Below are 16,800 nucleotides of genomic sequence, written 5' to 3'. Positions count from 1 at the left end.
CTGTAATCCCAGTACTTTGGGAGGCCAAGGCAGACGGATCACCTGAGGTCAGGAGTTTGAGACCAGCCTGACCAACACGGTGAAACCCTGTGTCTACTAAACATAAATTTTTTTAAAAAAAATTAGCTGGGTATGGTGGTGGGTGCCTGTGATCCAAGCTACTGAGGAGGCCCAGGTGGGAAGATGGCCTGAACCCGGGAGGCAGAAGTTGCAGTGAGCCAGATCGTACCACTACACTCTAGCCTGGGTGACAGAGTGAGACTCCGTCTCAAAAAAAAAAAAAAAAAGTCATACACCAGAAATTACAACATTCATCCTCCAGGTATCAAAATCTAACATAAATCTATTCTGTCCTTGATCACACAGGGAGCTTACAACATTTAAATGTTATTTTTGGTTTCTCCTAATTTGGAGGGCATTATTGTCATGTGTTTTAATTCCATATAAACACACAGATAGGCCAGGCGCAGCGGCTCACGCCTGTAATCCTAGCACTTGGGAGGCCAAGGTGGGTGGATCACCTGAGATCAAGAGTTCAAGACCAGCCTGGCCAACATGGTGAAACTCCATCTCTACTAAAAATACAAAAAGTAACTGGGCATGGTGGCCGATGCCTGTAATCCCAGCTACTCTGGAGGCTAAGGCAGGAGAGTCTCTTGAACCTGAGGGGCAGGGGTCGCAGTGAGCGGAGATTGCATCACTTCACTCCTGCATGGGCAAAAAAGTGAGGGTCCGTCTCAAAACAAACAAAAACACACATACACGTCAAAAAGATATAGACACAACAGTTGTAGAGTAGTTAGCTTTTATTTAAATTGATGCCCGTATTTTCCATTTTTCTCACTCTCCGTTTCTTTCCTGGATCTCTGATCTTCCTCTAGGGTCATTTTCTTCTGCCTGGAAAACATCCTTTAGAATTCCTCAGACAGTGAGTCTTGTATTGCTGAAATTTTTCTGTTTCAGTTTATCAGGAAGTGTCTTTCTTTTGCTTTCCTTCTTAATGGATTTTGGTGGGGTATACAATCAAAGGCAGCCGTTCCTTTCTTTCAGCAGAGTGAAGCCTGGTCACTGTCTGCCACTTTTTGTTCTTGCTGCAGAGACATCAGCTGTCAGTTTCATGGCTGCTGCTTTGAAACTAATGTGCCTTTTTTCATGTGGCTGCTTTTAAGACTTTGTCTTTGGTTTTCTGTAGTTTGGCAGTGATATGTCTGGGTGTGTAAGGAGAGACAAGTCAGCTTGGCAGCCAGATGGTCCTGGAGGTCCCCTTTGGTAACCTAGCAACAGGCTGGCTCAGCAGGAAAGCTCAGAGCCTTACTGATACCAGTTCCAGAAGTTCTGGAACACAGATCCCCCAGGTGAAAGATGTCTAAGGTCAGGATGTTCTTTTCACCAGCACAGACATTCCCCACAGCCTGAAATCTCCCATTGCTACATGACTGGCTAGGTGCTCCCGGTTCCCTTCCAATTTCCCTACAAATACACAGAATGACAAGAAGCCAGATCCCTCTCCTAGTGAACTCCCTATGATGTGATGGGCTGGCCCTGGCCCTGGCCCTGGGATGATGAGAACTTGGGAGAGAGGTGCCTCCTTCTGATGACCTTCTGCCTCTGAGTGTCCCCATTAAATCCATCTTCTGCCTATCCTGTGTATTGTTGACGGGGTTTGTCATTATCTGGACTTGATTTAAGAGTCTGGATTTCTTTTTTCTCCTTGGAATTCACTGGGCTTTGAATTTCTTCACTGATGGCTTTCATCAGCTTTAAAGCCTCTCACTCACTGTCCTTGAAAGGCTGCTTCTGATCTTCACCTTCTGTCTCTCCCTAGCACTGCAGATAAATGTATATTAGATCGTCTCACCACGTCCTTTCCTCTGCATTTTCCATTCTTTTGCCTCTCAGTGCTTTATTCGGGATAGTGTCATCTGACTTATTCCTAGTTCTCTCTTTGGCTGTTTCTATTCTGCTGATAAACCCTTGCTCTACCGTTAAGTTCTGGAATGCTGCAGTGTTCAGGACCATAATTTTTTTTTTTTTTTTTTTTTGAGACAGTGTCTCATTCTGTCACCAGGCTGGAGTGCAGTGGTGCGATCTTGGCTCACTGCAACCTCCAACTCCCTGGTTCAAGCGATTCTCCTGCCTCAGCCTCCCAAGTAGCTGGGACTACAGGGATGCACCGTCACACCCAGCTAATTTTTTATATTTTTAGTAGAGACAGGGTTTCACCATGTTGGCCAGGATGGTCTTGATCTCCTGACCTCGCCATCCACCCTCCTCAGCCTCCCAAAGTGCTGGTATTACAGGCGTGAGCCACTGCACCTGGCCTCAGGACCGTAATTTATACTCACTCCAGAGTATGCTGCTGTCACATTTTATAGTTTCTGGTTTCCTGCCAACACTTCCAAGTTTTGCAGATTTTCTCCTTGAACATGGGAAGCACAATTGTTTAAGTGTCTGTCTCTCATATCTCCATTATCTAGACACTAGATGGATTCCAGGCCTCTGCGGGTCTGTTTCTTAGGCCTGACGTTCTGCTAATTCCCATCCATCGGGCCTCATCTCAGGTTCCCGGTAATTTGTGTTCGTGTACTGGATGCTGTGTTTGAAATCTGTTAGAGAGTCATTTGAAGCTTAAGGTATTATCTTCTTCCAGAGAGGATTTTTGTTTGCAATTCTAGGCTCCTGGGGACACTACATGTCCTAGGCCTTCATAATCCAAGTTCCAGTTTTGAGAACTTGATGTGGTTGATAGGAAGGAATTGGTATGGTCCCAGACGACCATCCGCATTTGCGAGCTGGTTTTCTTCCAAGTCATCCTTATTCTTGGGTGGGCTGGACCCGGAAGTGGAAAGTGACTTGCCTGGGTCCCCAAACTTGGCAGTACTAGATTTCATTTTTGTCCCCTGTGCTCAGGAGGCTTAGCTGAGCCTTCCAGGTATCTTGTCCAGATTGCAAACACCACAGAGCAGAAGGAGCCTGGCATTTGGCTTCTCTCCCCGCGTCGCCACCCTCTTCTGGCCTTCAGGCCCGAAAGCTGCTTACTCTGTTGATGTTTAAGTTTGTGCGCCTTTATTCATTACGTTCACCAGGATGACAGATCCAGATTCTATAACCCCTCATCAATGTACATGGAAGGTCCTCCTAAAAATAAAGACGGTCCCCAACTTAGGATAGTTTGACTAAAATTTTTTCACTTGATGATGGTGCAAAAGCAATACACATTCAGTGGAAACCACACTTCAAATTTCAACTATGATGTGTTCCCAGGCTAGTGTTGCGCTGTACAATACTGTCCTGTGAAGCTGGGAAGCTCCCAGGCAGCGACACAGTCACAGGGGCAAACAACAGATGCTCTGCAGTGGACTGTGCTGCTGTATGATTTTGCCAAGTGTAGGCTGACATCCGTGTCTGAGCATAGCTAAGGTGGGCTAGGCTCAGCTGTCATGTTTGGTAGGTTAGGCGTTTTGTTTGTTTGTTTGTTTTTGTTTTTTTGAGACGGAGTTTCCTCTTGTTACCTAGGCTGGAGTTCAATGGCGCAATCTTGGCCCACTGCAGCCTCCGCCTCCTGGGTTCAAGCAATTCTCCTGCCTCAGCCTCCCAAGTAGCTGGGACTACAGGCACGCACCGCCATGCCCAGCTAATTTTTTCATATTTTTAGTAGAGATGGGGTTTCACCATGTTGACCAGGATGGTCTCGATCTCTTGACCTCGTGATCCACCTGCCTCGGCCTCCCAAAGTGCTGGGATTATAGGCGTGAGCCACCGCACCCCGCCGGTTAGGCATATTAAATGCATTTTTTGATTTATGTTTTCAACTAACTATGGATTTATCCAGAGGTAACCCCATAGTGAGTCAAGAAGCATCAGTATTAAGAATAAAGTTGAAAGTGGTTATCTTCTTATTCCTCATTTTAACATTATTCCCTCTAGTGTGTGCCCTTGTCGGGTAAAATGGTGCCTTCTGGGCTAATAGATATATTTTTATCATGCTAAAGAAGTAGTAACTAATTTATTTTATTGACAGCATAAAAAATGGGTGTTGAATTTGATCAAATGCCTTTACAGCATGTATGAAAATGATCTATTTTTTCTTTGGGTCTATTCACATAATCTATTATATTACGTTACTGAATTTCCTTGTATTGAACCATCCATGCATTATTGAAATAAACTCCACTGTTATGGTGTAATTTTTTGATGCGCTGTTGGGTTTTGTTTGGTAACTATTAGGGTTTTGTATTAATTTTCATAAAAGAGATTGGTAGGGGTTTTGTATAAGGTCTTTATAAGATATGGTATCAATTTATACTTGCTTTATAAAAAAAATTGGGAATTTTTGTTTTTCTAGAGTCTGGAACATTTCAAGCCATTCAAACTTTTATTTGCTCTTTCAGGTGCGCTAACATTCCCATGTCAAATCATTTGAGCCTGGTGTTTTTTTGAAGGGTAGCACTTTGACAACTTTATTTCTTCTCTTGAAAATAGCCTACTTAGGCTTCTATTTTACTTGTGGTTAGTTTTGATACATTATGTTTTCCTAGGAATGCAAGTTTTATGTTTCTTTTCATAAATTTCTGCAAAGAATTCATTATCTTTAATTCTCTCTTTACATGGTTTTTCTCCCTGTGAAATTAATTTTTGTGTATTTTTATTTTCTTAATTAGGTTAGATTTTTATTTATTTGGTTAGTTGATTCTTTTAAGAACAAACATCACCGGGCGCAATGGCTCACACCTGTAATCCCAGCTCTTTAGGAGGCTGAGATGGACGGTTCACCTGAGGTCGGGAGTTCGAGACCAGCCTGACCAACATAGAGAAACCCTGTCTCTACTAAAAATACAAAATTAGCTGGGCAAGGTGGTACATGCCTGTAATCGCAGCTACTTGGGAGGCTGAGGAAGGAGAATCGCTTGAACCCGGGAGTCGGAGGTTGCGGTGAGCCGAGATTGCACCACTGCATTCCAGCCTGGGCAACAAGAGTGAAACTCTGTCTCAAAAAAAAAAGAAAGAAAGAAAGAAAGAAAGAAACATAATACATAAGCGAGAGCCCTCCCCACTAAGCACCTGCCTTTCTTTGTAGCACTTACTTCAACTTACCCTTACAGGGCTTGTGTAACTAGACTAAGAATGTCACGAAGGCTACGCTGTGTCTCTGATCCTCTACTAAAGGCTCCAACTCCAGGGAGGACCCGTCCCTTGGCCTGGGGAGGAGGGTCAGGAAGACTTCTTTAGTAAAAGATCTGGTTGGACTGGGACATTCCTCCCAGTAGGAGAGCTCTGTTCTTTCCTGAGCAAGAACTCTAAAGCCCACTTGTTTCTTTACTAGAAGATCAAGGTTAGAAACATTCTTTCCTACTTAAAACCATGGCTTGCAATGCTGCTGACCCAGAAGCACAGCCCGCATGCCACACAACACAGGATTTCCACAGGCTCATCTTCCAGGTGAGAAGTGAAAGGGAACATCGTGGGAAACCACAAGAGTCTGTTCTAATGATAAGGCAGAGGTCCAGAGAACCGCACTGACCCTCAGCAGTGCACGGTGAAGATGAACAACACACCAAGAGACGAGAAAGGGGCCAGGACCTTGGATGGGGGCTGAATTCAGAATCAGTGCATAGAAGTGAAGTCTGAGACTTCAAAGACTGAGCCAAAGGGAGACCTTTCTCATTGTAGAGACGGCAAGGCATGGGTCCCAGAGGGGAGGGGTTTGACCTGGGGGCGTTCATCACATGCCATGCCTTGAATCAAAGTCCAGGCTCTGATGAAGCCTCCAAAAGTGCTGGGCTTACAGGTGTGAGCCACCACACCTGGGCTAGAAGTTACCCTACACGTTCTCAAAAGGGGAGAAACTCTCAGTTCTGGGAATTGCCCACCCCTTTCTCAGAAAACTCATGAATAATCCATCCCTTGTTTAGCATAGAATCAAGAAATAACCATAAAAATCGCCAACAAGCAGCCCTTGGGGCTGCTCTGCCCATGGAGTACCCATTCTTTATTCCTTTACTTTTTTTTTTTTTTTTTTTGAGACAGAGTCTCGCTCTGTCACCAGGCTGGAATGCAATAGGACAATCTTGGCTTACTGCAACCTCTGCCCTGCCTCCCGGGGTTCAAGTTATTCTCCTGCCTCAGCCTCCTGAGTAGCTGGGATTACAGGCGTGTGCCACCAGGTCCGGCTAATTTTCGCATTTTTAGTAGAGACAAGGTTTTACCATGTTGGCCAGGTTGGTCTTAAACTCCTGACCGCATGATCTGCCCGCCTCAGCCTCCCAAAGTGCTGGGAATACAAGCATGAGCCACTGCGCCCGGCCAACAGGGTTTTCTTAAAGCACTGATCTGCTCTTTCACAAAAAGTGTAAGGGGTTATAAGGGGTTTATAAGAATCTAACCTTGGCTGGGCGCGGTGGCTCAAGCCTGTAATCCCAGCACTTTAGGAGGCCGAGGCGGGTGGATCACGAGGTCAAGAGATTGAGACCATCCTGGTCAACATGGTGAAACCCCGTCTCTACTAAAAATACAAAAAATTAGCTGGGCATGGTGGCACGTGCCTGTAATCCCAGCTACTCGGGAGGCTGAGGCAGGAGAATTGCCTGAACCCAGGAGGCAGACGTTGCGGTGAGCCGAGATCGCGCCATTGCACTCCAGGCTGGGTAACAAGAGCGAAACTCCGTCTCAAAAAAAAAAAAAAAAAAAAAGAATCTCACCTTGGCTGGGCACAGTGGCTCTCGCCTGTAATCCCAGCACTTTGGGAGGCTGAGGTGGGTGGATCCTGAGGTCAGGAGATCGAGACCATCCTGGCCATGGTGAAACCCTGTCTCTACTAAAATACAAAAAATTAACTGGGCGTGGTGGCACATAACTGTAGTCCCAGCTACTCAGGAGGCTGAGGCAGGGGAATCACTTGAATCGGGGAGACAGAGGTTGCAGTGAGCCGAGATTGTGCCACTGCACTCCAGCCTGGCGAAAGAGCAAGACTCCGTCTGAAAAAATTTTTAAAAATCTCATCTCATGGTCAGACTGGTTAAGCATAATATCAAGTGCTTTAAACCTTTACATATTTGATAGGCTTCCCCAAATCAAATTTCAGCTTCAAAATGGTCTTTTCTGACCTCTAACTTTGGGATGCTACAGAGGTGCCCTAAAGCATCCAAAGAGAGGTAAGCAGGATAATCTACCATGTTAAGTTACATGGGAAGCATTGTCAAAATAAAAGATAGCGTTGAGTCTCCTTCGAGTTACATTTTAGTGAATATCAATATGTGTTCCAAAATTGAATGGGATTTCTAATATTCTAATATGCCTGAATATATGCTGTCAATCATAATTAGGGTTATTATGTTAAGTGACTGTAAATCATAGAAAGAACCACATTTCCTTGTCAATTGTGTTTTTAACTGTGACTATTAAAAGTCATTTCCACAGTTAATTGCTTAATGCTGGTGCAGTTTCTGAAAACCTCAAAAGTATGATGTCATTTAGGAGATTCGTGAAAGGATGGAAAGTCCCAGTGTAGATGAGAAACTTTAATGGCACATATGTTGCCTGTAATCAGTCAGAGACAAAAGATTGGCTCACTCCTCTTAACCCACATCCTGGGATAAAGAGGGCATTGCCAGGAGGCCTTCACTCTTCTAGAAGGGCACCATTTTTCCATGGTTTGGAGTAAAAGAGGCAATAACCAGAAATGCATCCCTGATGAGAGGCTCTATAGCAGACTGTGCTGTAAAGTCTGCAGTTACACAACGGACTTTCAATTCTCTTAGGAAAGTTCTGCTAAATCATAGAATTCACTCAGCAGCAAAGTACCTGAGCAGCTGCTGGCACCTGTGGCCTAGGGAGAAACAGATCAGGTATTACAGAGATTCTGTTGCGGGAGATTCACGAAAAGACCACTCAGTTAAGCGAGCAGACTCTTTATTGAGCTCATTCTTTGATCTATTTGATTTCAGGTGGTTTGGTTCATGGGGACCCTAAGTAAGGAGCATACTCCAAACTCTTGGTATTATCTTCTCCGTCATCATAATAACAGTCTCCCAGGGTGCTGCATTCTCTCAAAGGTTTTCTTGTTTTGTTTGTTAGTTTTTGGAGACAGTCTCACTCTGTCACCCACACTGGAGTGCAGTGGCTTGATGTCTGCTCACCACAACCTCTGCCTCCTGGGTTCAAGTGATTCTCCTGCCTCAGCCTCCCGAGTAGCTGGGATTACAGGTGCCCACCACCATGCCCTGCTAAGTTTTGTATTTTTAGTATTGTGTTCAAGACATCTTGTATTCAAGACGGGGTTTCACCATGTTGGCCAGGCTGGTCTCGAGCTCCTGACATCATGATCCACCCACCTCGGCCTCCCCAAGTTCTGGGATTACAGGCGTGAGCCACCGTGCCTGGCCCTCTCAAAGGTTTTAAATGTTTGCATGCAGCCACCTCTAGAAGGCCAAATGGTCTCTCTTTAACTGGAATGACACACGCTGAAAGAACGTGTGACCATGAGGACACCGTAACTTATGAATGACATGCTGAGACCAAAAACCCAAAAACCCAAAATGGGCCGGGCGCGGTGGCTCACGCCTATAATCCCAGCACTTTGGGAGGCCAAGGCAGACGGATCACAAGGTCAAGAGATCGAGACCATCCTGGCCAACATGGTAAAACCCCGTCTCTACTAAAAATACAAAAATTAGCTGGGTGCGGTGGCGTGTGCCTGTAGTCCCAGCTACTCGGGAGGCTGAGGCAGGAGAATTGCTTGAACCCGGGAGGCAGAGGTTGCAGTGAGCTGAGATTGTGTCACTGCACTCCAGCCTGGTGCCTGGCGACAAAACAAGACTCTGTCTCAAAAAAAAAAAAAAAAAAAAATGATGGTAACTGAGAGTGGTGTGAACGCCCTAAGTTTTGGTCACACTCTCACCTAAATGAGAACCTGGACAAGAAGGGGGATGTATTCAAACAGAATTATGGGGGGGCCATTGTTTTGGACTGAGCTCATGCGCTAGTCCCAACAGACTAAGTTAAACAAAAATGGACTCGCTCATGCTAAATGTGACATAAGCGAACTAAGGTTTTAAGGACACACGTAGATCCTGGGCCAGAACAAACTAGGTTTTGTTTTTCTCCTGTAAACCTGATGTTCAGCATAAGGAGGGACCCCCTACTCAGTCCTTGTTCCTACCTCTGCAAAACTCACTGTTCTACTGTTTCCAGTGGGTTTCAAGACCAAATAAGTACGTTTACAACGGTGATAGTTCTAAGGGTAGTCCAACGGTGATAGTTGTAAGGGTAGCTGAGAGAAAGGAGAATAGACCCAACGCAGGTAAGGCAGTTTTATTAACCTGCTGGGCTGCCCATAACAGTCACAGGAGGCAGCCCTGAGCTTACAAAATGAGGGGTTTATATGGGGTGAGTGGAGTATCATCTATCCGCTGGTAACAGGCACCCAGTTTGTTAACCTGTAACAGACCTACAATACATCATCCTGTGACTTTCATGGTGGCAATCTTTTTAAAAAAGAGAGAAACCAGGAGGGTTTTACAGATCTCTGTCAAACAGGAATTTACAAGCATGGATGACCAACATATGTCTTCCCTGTCCTCCCTCCAGCTGCCCGGGGGGCTGTCATCGGGCTTTGCTTAATTGTAGCACGTGGGGCAGCCTTGCTGTGGCATCTAGGTAGGGGTTCAGGAATGCAGCTGCAGAGCAATCAGAGCGTGGGAAGGTGTTAGCCTGTGCAGCTTGTCCCTAACAACAGTGACATCAGTGACTCAAGTTTTGGTCAATCTCTCAAAATTGAGAAAATGACCAAAAGAGGGGAACTATTAAAGCAAACTAAATATGGCCTGAGAAGGACTCAGTACTGCCGTATTTGAGTCCTTGTGGACAGGCTGCAACCTAACTTAGTGGGTAGGCAAGATTGAAACCCTAACTGAGGATTGTGCACCTGCAACAGTGGCGGAGTCTTGGCCAATCCCAGAGCTACGCTTCCCTCATACGCTGCCGAGTGTTCAAACTGCGTCCAAATAAGGCAAACGCCGAGCTGCGACCAACCTGCCTCCGTACCTCGCCTCCGGTTCCCATACGTCCCTTCCCTTTTTTTTGTCTATAAATCTGTTCCGACCAGGAGGCATCCCTGGAGTCTCTCTGAATCTGCTGATTCAGGGGTCTGCCCAATTCGTGAATCGTTCATTACTCAATTGAACTCCTTTACATTTAAAGAGATAAAATATGTATTCTTGAAAATGTTCAGGCACTGTTTTAAGTGCCTATTGTGCTTTATTTGATAAAAAAAATAATGTTTATAAGGTTGTAACAGGATTTGCTGTTGTAGAGTTTACGGGTGGCCCTAAGGAGGGGCCTTTTCCGTGCCCAGCTTGGGCTCCGGGCTCAGGTTCTTGGCTTTACTTGCTCGAAGAATCGAGCAGAGAGCCTTACCCCCATGGTGAGTGTTCCAGCTCCAAGCGAGGGAGCGAGCAGCAGTGCCGTTCACTGAGCAAGCGAACGTCAAAGCTTCCACAGCACGGAGGGCGGAAGGGGCCCGAGAGGGTCGCCCTGCTGGCCAGAGCTGCCTGGGCTTCTGTCCCCAAGTAATGCCGAGCTGCTGAGTGTTTGTCCCCAGTCCTGTGTGTGGAGAGGGCTTGTAATTTTCTGTTTCTGCTGCTTGTTTCCTAGTTTCTATTGATCTTGCAAGCAGTGTCGGAACGTGGCTGGACGGCAGCTGATGCTTTGAACACAGCCTCCCGATACGGGTGAAGTGACCTCTGTCGACCTTCTCCCATGCTGGGGTTTCCCAAAGGTTCCCCATTGACCCAAAAAGTTGTATTCCCTCAACGTGATGTTTACTTTTACCTTTAGATACATAATGAAACCCTAAAACCCCTGCCAACTGAACAGACCCCTTCATGGTCTAGGGGACCCCAGAGAAACCCTAAAACCTGAGTTCCTGGCCATGTTGGGACAGAAGGCCAGACCCGCCTCAGGACGCCCCGTCCTCAGTAACCTTTCGCTGGAATGCTTTCCTAAAGAACACACAGAAGCCAGCTCTGGAAGACAAGAAACGGACACGTATTCTTCTAACGCCGTGAGCCGGTCGTCTGAGGCCACGGCCGGACAGCGCTTCCCTTCCTGGTAAGAGACCGCAGACCCTGGGGTGGCTGTGGCCGTCGACAGAGGAGGTGCAGTGAGGTTTTTTGTGTCCTCTATTTCACCGTTTGATGTCAGAGGGAGGAAAACTCCACCCTCAGACCACGCTAACCCCAATATTTTTTGAGCATGCGACCCATGAAGAGGCGTGAAGCTCAGTTGCACACCTGCATGTTGCTCCTTTCACAGATCTTCAGAACTCCGCCCACAGCTCATTGCATGGGTGTATTTAGCCACCCTGAGGGTAGAGGGAAAAGCACAGTGTCCTCTTCTCTCAAGAATCAACACAGAGTACTTCTCCCACCACCAAACAAGCAATCGGTTCTGCAGCGGACACTAGCTGGGTGTCCTCTCATTCGAGTCTGAGGGCGGCACCTGGAGATGGCATCTGAGCACACAGACGGAGGACTCAGCCCCCAAGCCTGATCCGCACTTCCAACGCCGACTGCCTGCCCCTGGTTATGTTGCCTGTGATTCTGACTGACCTGCTAAGCTGGGGCTCCCACCGCCCCTCCTTGGGTTGAATTCATTTGCCAGATCAGCTTACAGAACTCAGAGAAACACATTTACTGGTTTATTACAAGGCATATATTAAAGGACACGGATGAACAGCCAGATGCGGAGATGCATGGGGAGCGTTCTGGAAGGGTCCCAAGCACAAGAGCTTCTATCCCCGTAGAGTGAAGGTACGCTACCCTCTAGGAACCTCCATGCTACCAGCAGCTCTCTGAACCCTGTCCCCTGGGTTTTTACGGAGGCTTCTTCATATAGGCATGGTTCAATCATTAGCCACTGGGGATCAGCTTTACCATCAGCCCCTCTCCCTTCCCAGAGGTCAAGGGTAGGGCTGAATACCAACTTTCTAACGCTGCCTTCTGCTTTCTGGTGACCAGCCCCCTTCCTACCCTGAAGCTAAGAGCCCCCAGCCGCCTTATTAACATACAAAAAAGACATTCATCACTTTGAAGATTCCAAGGATTTGGGGAAATATATTTCAGGAGACTGAACGAAAATCAAATATAATTTCACATTATCATGATGAGTGAAGTTAAGTAATAAAGAATTAAGCAGGTCAGGCACAGTGGCTCATACCTGTAATCCTTTGGGAGGCTGAGGTGGGCAGATCACTTAAGGCCAGGAGTTTGAGACCAGCCTGGTCAACATGGCGAAACCCGCCTCTACTAAAAAAACAATTAGCTGGATTGGTGGTGCCTGTAATCCCAGCTAATTGGGAAGCTGAGGCATGAGAATCAAATGAATGCAGGAGGCAGAGGTTGCAATGAGCTGAGATCGTGCCACTGTATTCCAGCTTGGGCACAGAGCAAGACTCAAAAAATAAAAAAAATTAAGCAGCCAAATGACATGGAAAGAAATTACTATATTAGTTATATAAATATCAAATAAAATGTTGATAGGGATTGCCTTTGGACAGCCGCTGATATTAAAGATGAATTTTTCTTTTTTATTATTATTATTTTTTGAGACAGAGTTTCACTCTTGTTGCCCAGGCCAGAGTGCAATGGCGCCATCTCAGCTCACCGCAACCTCTGCCTCCCAGTTTCAAGTGATTCTCCTGCCTCCATCTCCCAAGTAGCAGGGACTACACGTGCCCGCCACCACGCCTGACTGATTTTTGTACTTTCAGTAGAGATGGGGTTTCACTATGTTGGCCAGGCTGGTCTTGAACTCCTGACCTTATGACCCGCCTGCTTCTGCCTCCCAAAGTGCTGGGATTACAGGTGTGAGCCACCACTCCTGGCCTTCTTTTTGAAAATAGATTTTTATATGGAAATGTGTGCATCATCATTGTGCAGGGGCTATGCTAATCTCTATCATTCTGGTTTTAGTATATATGCTGCCAAGGCAAGCACTAATGTTCTTAATTTCAAAATTCTCTTTAATACATATATGCTTGCTCATAAACAGAAAGAGAAAAAAATCTATGTTCAACACGTTAATTAAACAAGTTACCAAGCGGTCCGTGTACAAATCCTGGCCTGGGTTTGTTATTTCTAAATCTCAGTCAAAGATTTCACTTGGGCAAGGAGAAATTTAACTCAGACTAGCGTAAGCAAACAAAGAAACAAAAAAGGACTTTTTTAGTTCCATAGCTCCGAGCCTAGGATATGAGCCCAGGCTACGAACGACACCCTTGGGCCCTAGCCCCGGCGGCCCTGGCCAAGCTCACTGTCCGGTTTCCTCCTCAGTCACGTGGTGCTATGGGAAAGGAAGTCCCAATCCAGACCCCAAAAGAGGGTACTTGGATCTTGCTCAAGAAAGAATTTGAGGCAAATCCATAAAGGGAAGGCAAGTTTATCAGGAAAGTGAAGGAATAAAGAATGGCCACTCCATAGGCAGAGCGGTCCCAAGGGCTGCAGGCTGCCGGTTTTTACGGTTATTTCTTGATTAAATGCTAAACAGGGGTGGATTATTAATGACATTTCGGGAAAGGGGTGGGCAATTCCCAGAACTGAGGGTTCCTCCCCTTTTTAGAATATACAGGGTAACTTCCATGGCATCTGTGAACTGTCCTGGCGCTGGTGGGAGTCTTTTAGCACGTTCACACATTATAATTAGCATATAATGAGCTGTGAGGACCAGGGGTCACTCCCATCACCATCTTGGTTTTGATGGGTTTCCCGGTTTCTTTATTTCCTTTTTTTGTTCGTTTTTGAGACGGCGTCTTGATCTTTTGCCCAGGTCTCAGCTCACTGAAGCCTTCACCTCCTGGACTCAAGCAATTTTCCTACCTCAGCCTCCTGAGTAGCTGGGACTACAGGCATGCTTTACCACACCAGGCTAATTTTTGCATTTTTAGTTGAGATGGGGTTCACTATTTTGGCCAGGCTGGTCTCAAACTCCTGGCATCAGGTGATCCACCTGCCTTGGCCTCCCAAAGTGCTGGGATTGTAGGCATGAGCTACTGCACCTGGCTCCGGCTTCTTCTTCTTTTTTTTTTTTTTTTGAGACGGAGTTTCGCTCTTGTTACCCAGGCTGGAGTGCAATGGCGCGATCTCGGCTCACCGCAACCTCCGCCTCCTGGGTTCAGGCAATTCTCCTGCCTCAGCCTCCTGAGTAGCTGGGATTACAGGCACGCGCCACCACGCCCAGCTAGTTTTTTGTATTTTTTTAGTAGAGACGGGGTTTCGCCATGTTGACCAGGATGGTCTCGATCTCTCTACCTCGTGATCCACCCGCCTCGGCCTCCCAAAGTGCTGGGATTACAGGCTTGAGCCACCGCGCCCGGCTCCGGCTTCTTTAAAGGAGCCTGTTTTATCAGCAAGGTCTTTGGGACCTGGGTCTTGTGCCGACCTCTTGTTTCATCCTGCTGTGACTAAGCATGCATAACCTCCTGGGAACGCAGCCCAGCAGGTCTCAGCCTCACGCTACCCAGCTCCTGTTCAAGATGGAGTTGCTCTGGCTCAAATGCCTCTGACAGGCAGGTGTCCCTAACCCTCGACCCCCCTGTGAGGCAGGCCTTACAGTGGCCTTGTGGCTGGCAAGGAAGTCAGGTCCCCAGCCCCCAGCAGAGTCATCTACACGGGGATTCTGCCATGGGCTTTGTCTACACCGATGGAAGAACTCCTGGAAGGACTCAGAGTGGAAATCGGGGCGGGGGTGGAATAACGGTGAATTTTCTTTTCTTCATGCTTTCCTGTATTTTCTACAGTGAGCGTGTGTTATTTTTCCACAATTATTAACAGACGTCCTGAATGGGGACCATGTGCTCAGCACTCTGCTACTTGCTTTACAGACTCTGAAACCTGCTCCCAGCATCCCCGTGGGGTATGAACGCCTGCCATCGTCATTCTGCAGCTGAGGACAGTGAGGCTCGGAGGAGAGGGGCCCACAGTCACCGGTGGCAGCTTCCAAAAAGCCTTACTCTTTAATGATTTTTGCCTCAATCAGAAGAAAGGCAAAGCTATTTCCATTCCCCCAAAGAATAAAGGCCACGAGTTCCCAAGAAAACGTCCCCATCCTCTTACCCTGGTACAAAGAAGGCTCCCAACCTCATGGTGACATCCCTGCTGGTGTCCTCCTCCTGGTGTGGTCCTCGGTGCCCCTGCCAGGCCTGGCAGTGCGCATGTGTGGAAGCTGATTTTCCTGACACCTCGATGCAAGTGGAAAGTCTGCCTGGAAATGTGGCGGCCCCCACTGCTCCTGTGAAAACAGCCCTGATGCTCTGTCCCTCAGGCACTGCGGTTCCCTCCCCTCCACACAGCTGTCCGATGTGTCACTGGTTGAAAGTCACCGAGGCCTATCCCCTGGTGTTTCACACAGTAGGCAGCACGAAGATCCCGCCTGCAGACTCCAGGCAGCCATGACAGAGGTGGAGAAAGGACGGGGCGAAGGTGGCAGCTCCCGGCTGGGGTCTCCTTCCAGCCCTCACCTTGTCAAATGCTGCCCTGCTCTGCAGAAGCTCCAGACAGAGCGGGGCCGGCCCATCCCCTATGCACAGTTCAGAGAAGGCCCAAATTCCACACCTTCACCAAGGATCTGGGCGCAGCCGCAAGGCCGTCACCGTCACCAGCTCAGCAAGGGCCCTCAGCAGAGCCAGCTCTGGGGCCTCAGCCTTCCCTGTCCCTCCTGCTCGCCCCCCGCCCAGCTCCAATATCACCCCCTGGAAAATCTTTATACCCTCCCTGCGAACACACACGGGTGCCCCCGCTGGGCTTCAGTGCTGGTCCACACACTTGCACTACGCTCCGGCGTGGGGGTTCGCCAAGCACACAAAGCCACATTTCCCCCAGGTCGGCACTCCAGCTGAAGGGAGAGTCACCACGCACTGCTGGGAGTTCTCAGCTCTGTGCATTTTCGGCACTGTTAACCTCCATGAGAAGATCCCAAACTCCTAAGCGCCACTAAAGCCCAGGAGGGTGGGATTCCCCTCCCTGACACAGCACCGGCCTCTCGCCGGCCCTCCTCCCTGACCGGGCACCAGCTTCTCTCAGGGTCTGATGTGGACTCCCACGCCGGAGGCCGTCACCGCATCCCAGGCGCATGCTGGAGCCCTGGCCGCCAGCCTTGACTGCAGCTCATGGGAGCCGCCCCTTTCAAGGAGACGCAAGGCAACGGGACAGCCATCGGGAGACGCCAAAATGCCAGTGGGCTAGGACTGTCTGGCACTCTGGCCCTGGGGAAAGGGAAGCCCAGCCGCCCCTCTCTTCCTGCATCGCTGGTCGAGTGTTGAGACCAAGTCTGGGGAGGCACGGGGCACCGGAGGGCCAGTGGACTCGCCATCCATTCCTAAGCCCCCTCTGGCCTCTCCCTGCGCACAGGGAAAGCTGACACCCCAGCGCAAGGGGCCCACACCTGGGCATGTCTGGGGCCTCAGGGGTACTCCTGGAGCTTTTTCTTCAATCCAGCTTTAGTGCAAAGACGACTCAGGTATTAGTGTAGAAAGGTCGGTACACTCCCAAGGCACGTTTTATTTAGATGTATTTATTACAATTCCAGTTGGGACGAGACGCTAACGTGCTCCTTCCTGGTGCCAGGGTCTGCTCTGTGGTCTGCACAGGGATGGTCAGCGTCGCTTGGGTGCCACTTCTTTCTCACTGGAGACCATGGTCAGGCAGCCCTACAACACACAGCGGTGGCCTCAGGCATGTGGCGGACGCGATGGCTTCACTTGCCTTAAGTGCAGACAACCATTTAAAAACATTTGCTGGGGGTGCTAGT

At 48.1% G+C, this 16,800-nt stretch overlaps 1 protein-coding gene and 1 non-coding gene across 10 annotated transcripts in view; both read right to left on the bottom strand.

Annotated features, from left to right (window-relative positions):
• Positions 1-12,889: 12,889 nt before the first annotated feature.
• On the bottom strand, positions 12,890-12,992 carry LOC120363776 (U6 spliceosomal RNA). Its single transcript, XR_005579220.1, has one exon. It is a non-coding gene; the product is annotated as a U6 spliceosomal RNA (small nuclear RNA).
• A 1,084-nt stretch (positions 12,993-14,076) lies between these two features.
• Positions 14,077-16,800, bottom strand: part of GRK4 (G protein-coupled receptor kinase 4) — a 68,500-nt gene continuing 65,776 nt past the window's right edge. For all 9 annotated transcript variants that reach the window (XM_039468323.2, XM_074395800.1, XM_074395801.1 and 6 more), the window contains one exon: positions 14,077-16,699. In XM_039468323.2, coding sequence (XP_039324257.1) covers positions 16,646-16,699 — 54 coding nt within the window. In that variant the 3' untranslated portion in view covers positions 14,077-16,645. The remainder of the gene's footprint in view (positions 16,700-16,800) is intronic.

The sequence above is a fragment of the Saimiri boliviensis genome, chromosome 3 (genome assembly GCF_048565385.1).
Source record: "Saimiri boliviensis isolate mSaiBol1 chromosome 3, mSaiBol1.pri, whole genome shotgun sequence".
Classification (NCBI taxonomy): Eukaryota; Metazoa; Chordata; class Mammalia; order Primates; family Cebidae; genus Saimiri; species Saimiri boliviensis.
The sequence above is the reverse complement of the archived record's forward strand: the minus strand, read 5'-3'. Positions and strand labels throughout refer to the sequence as shown.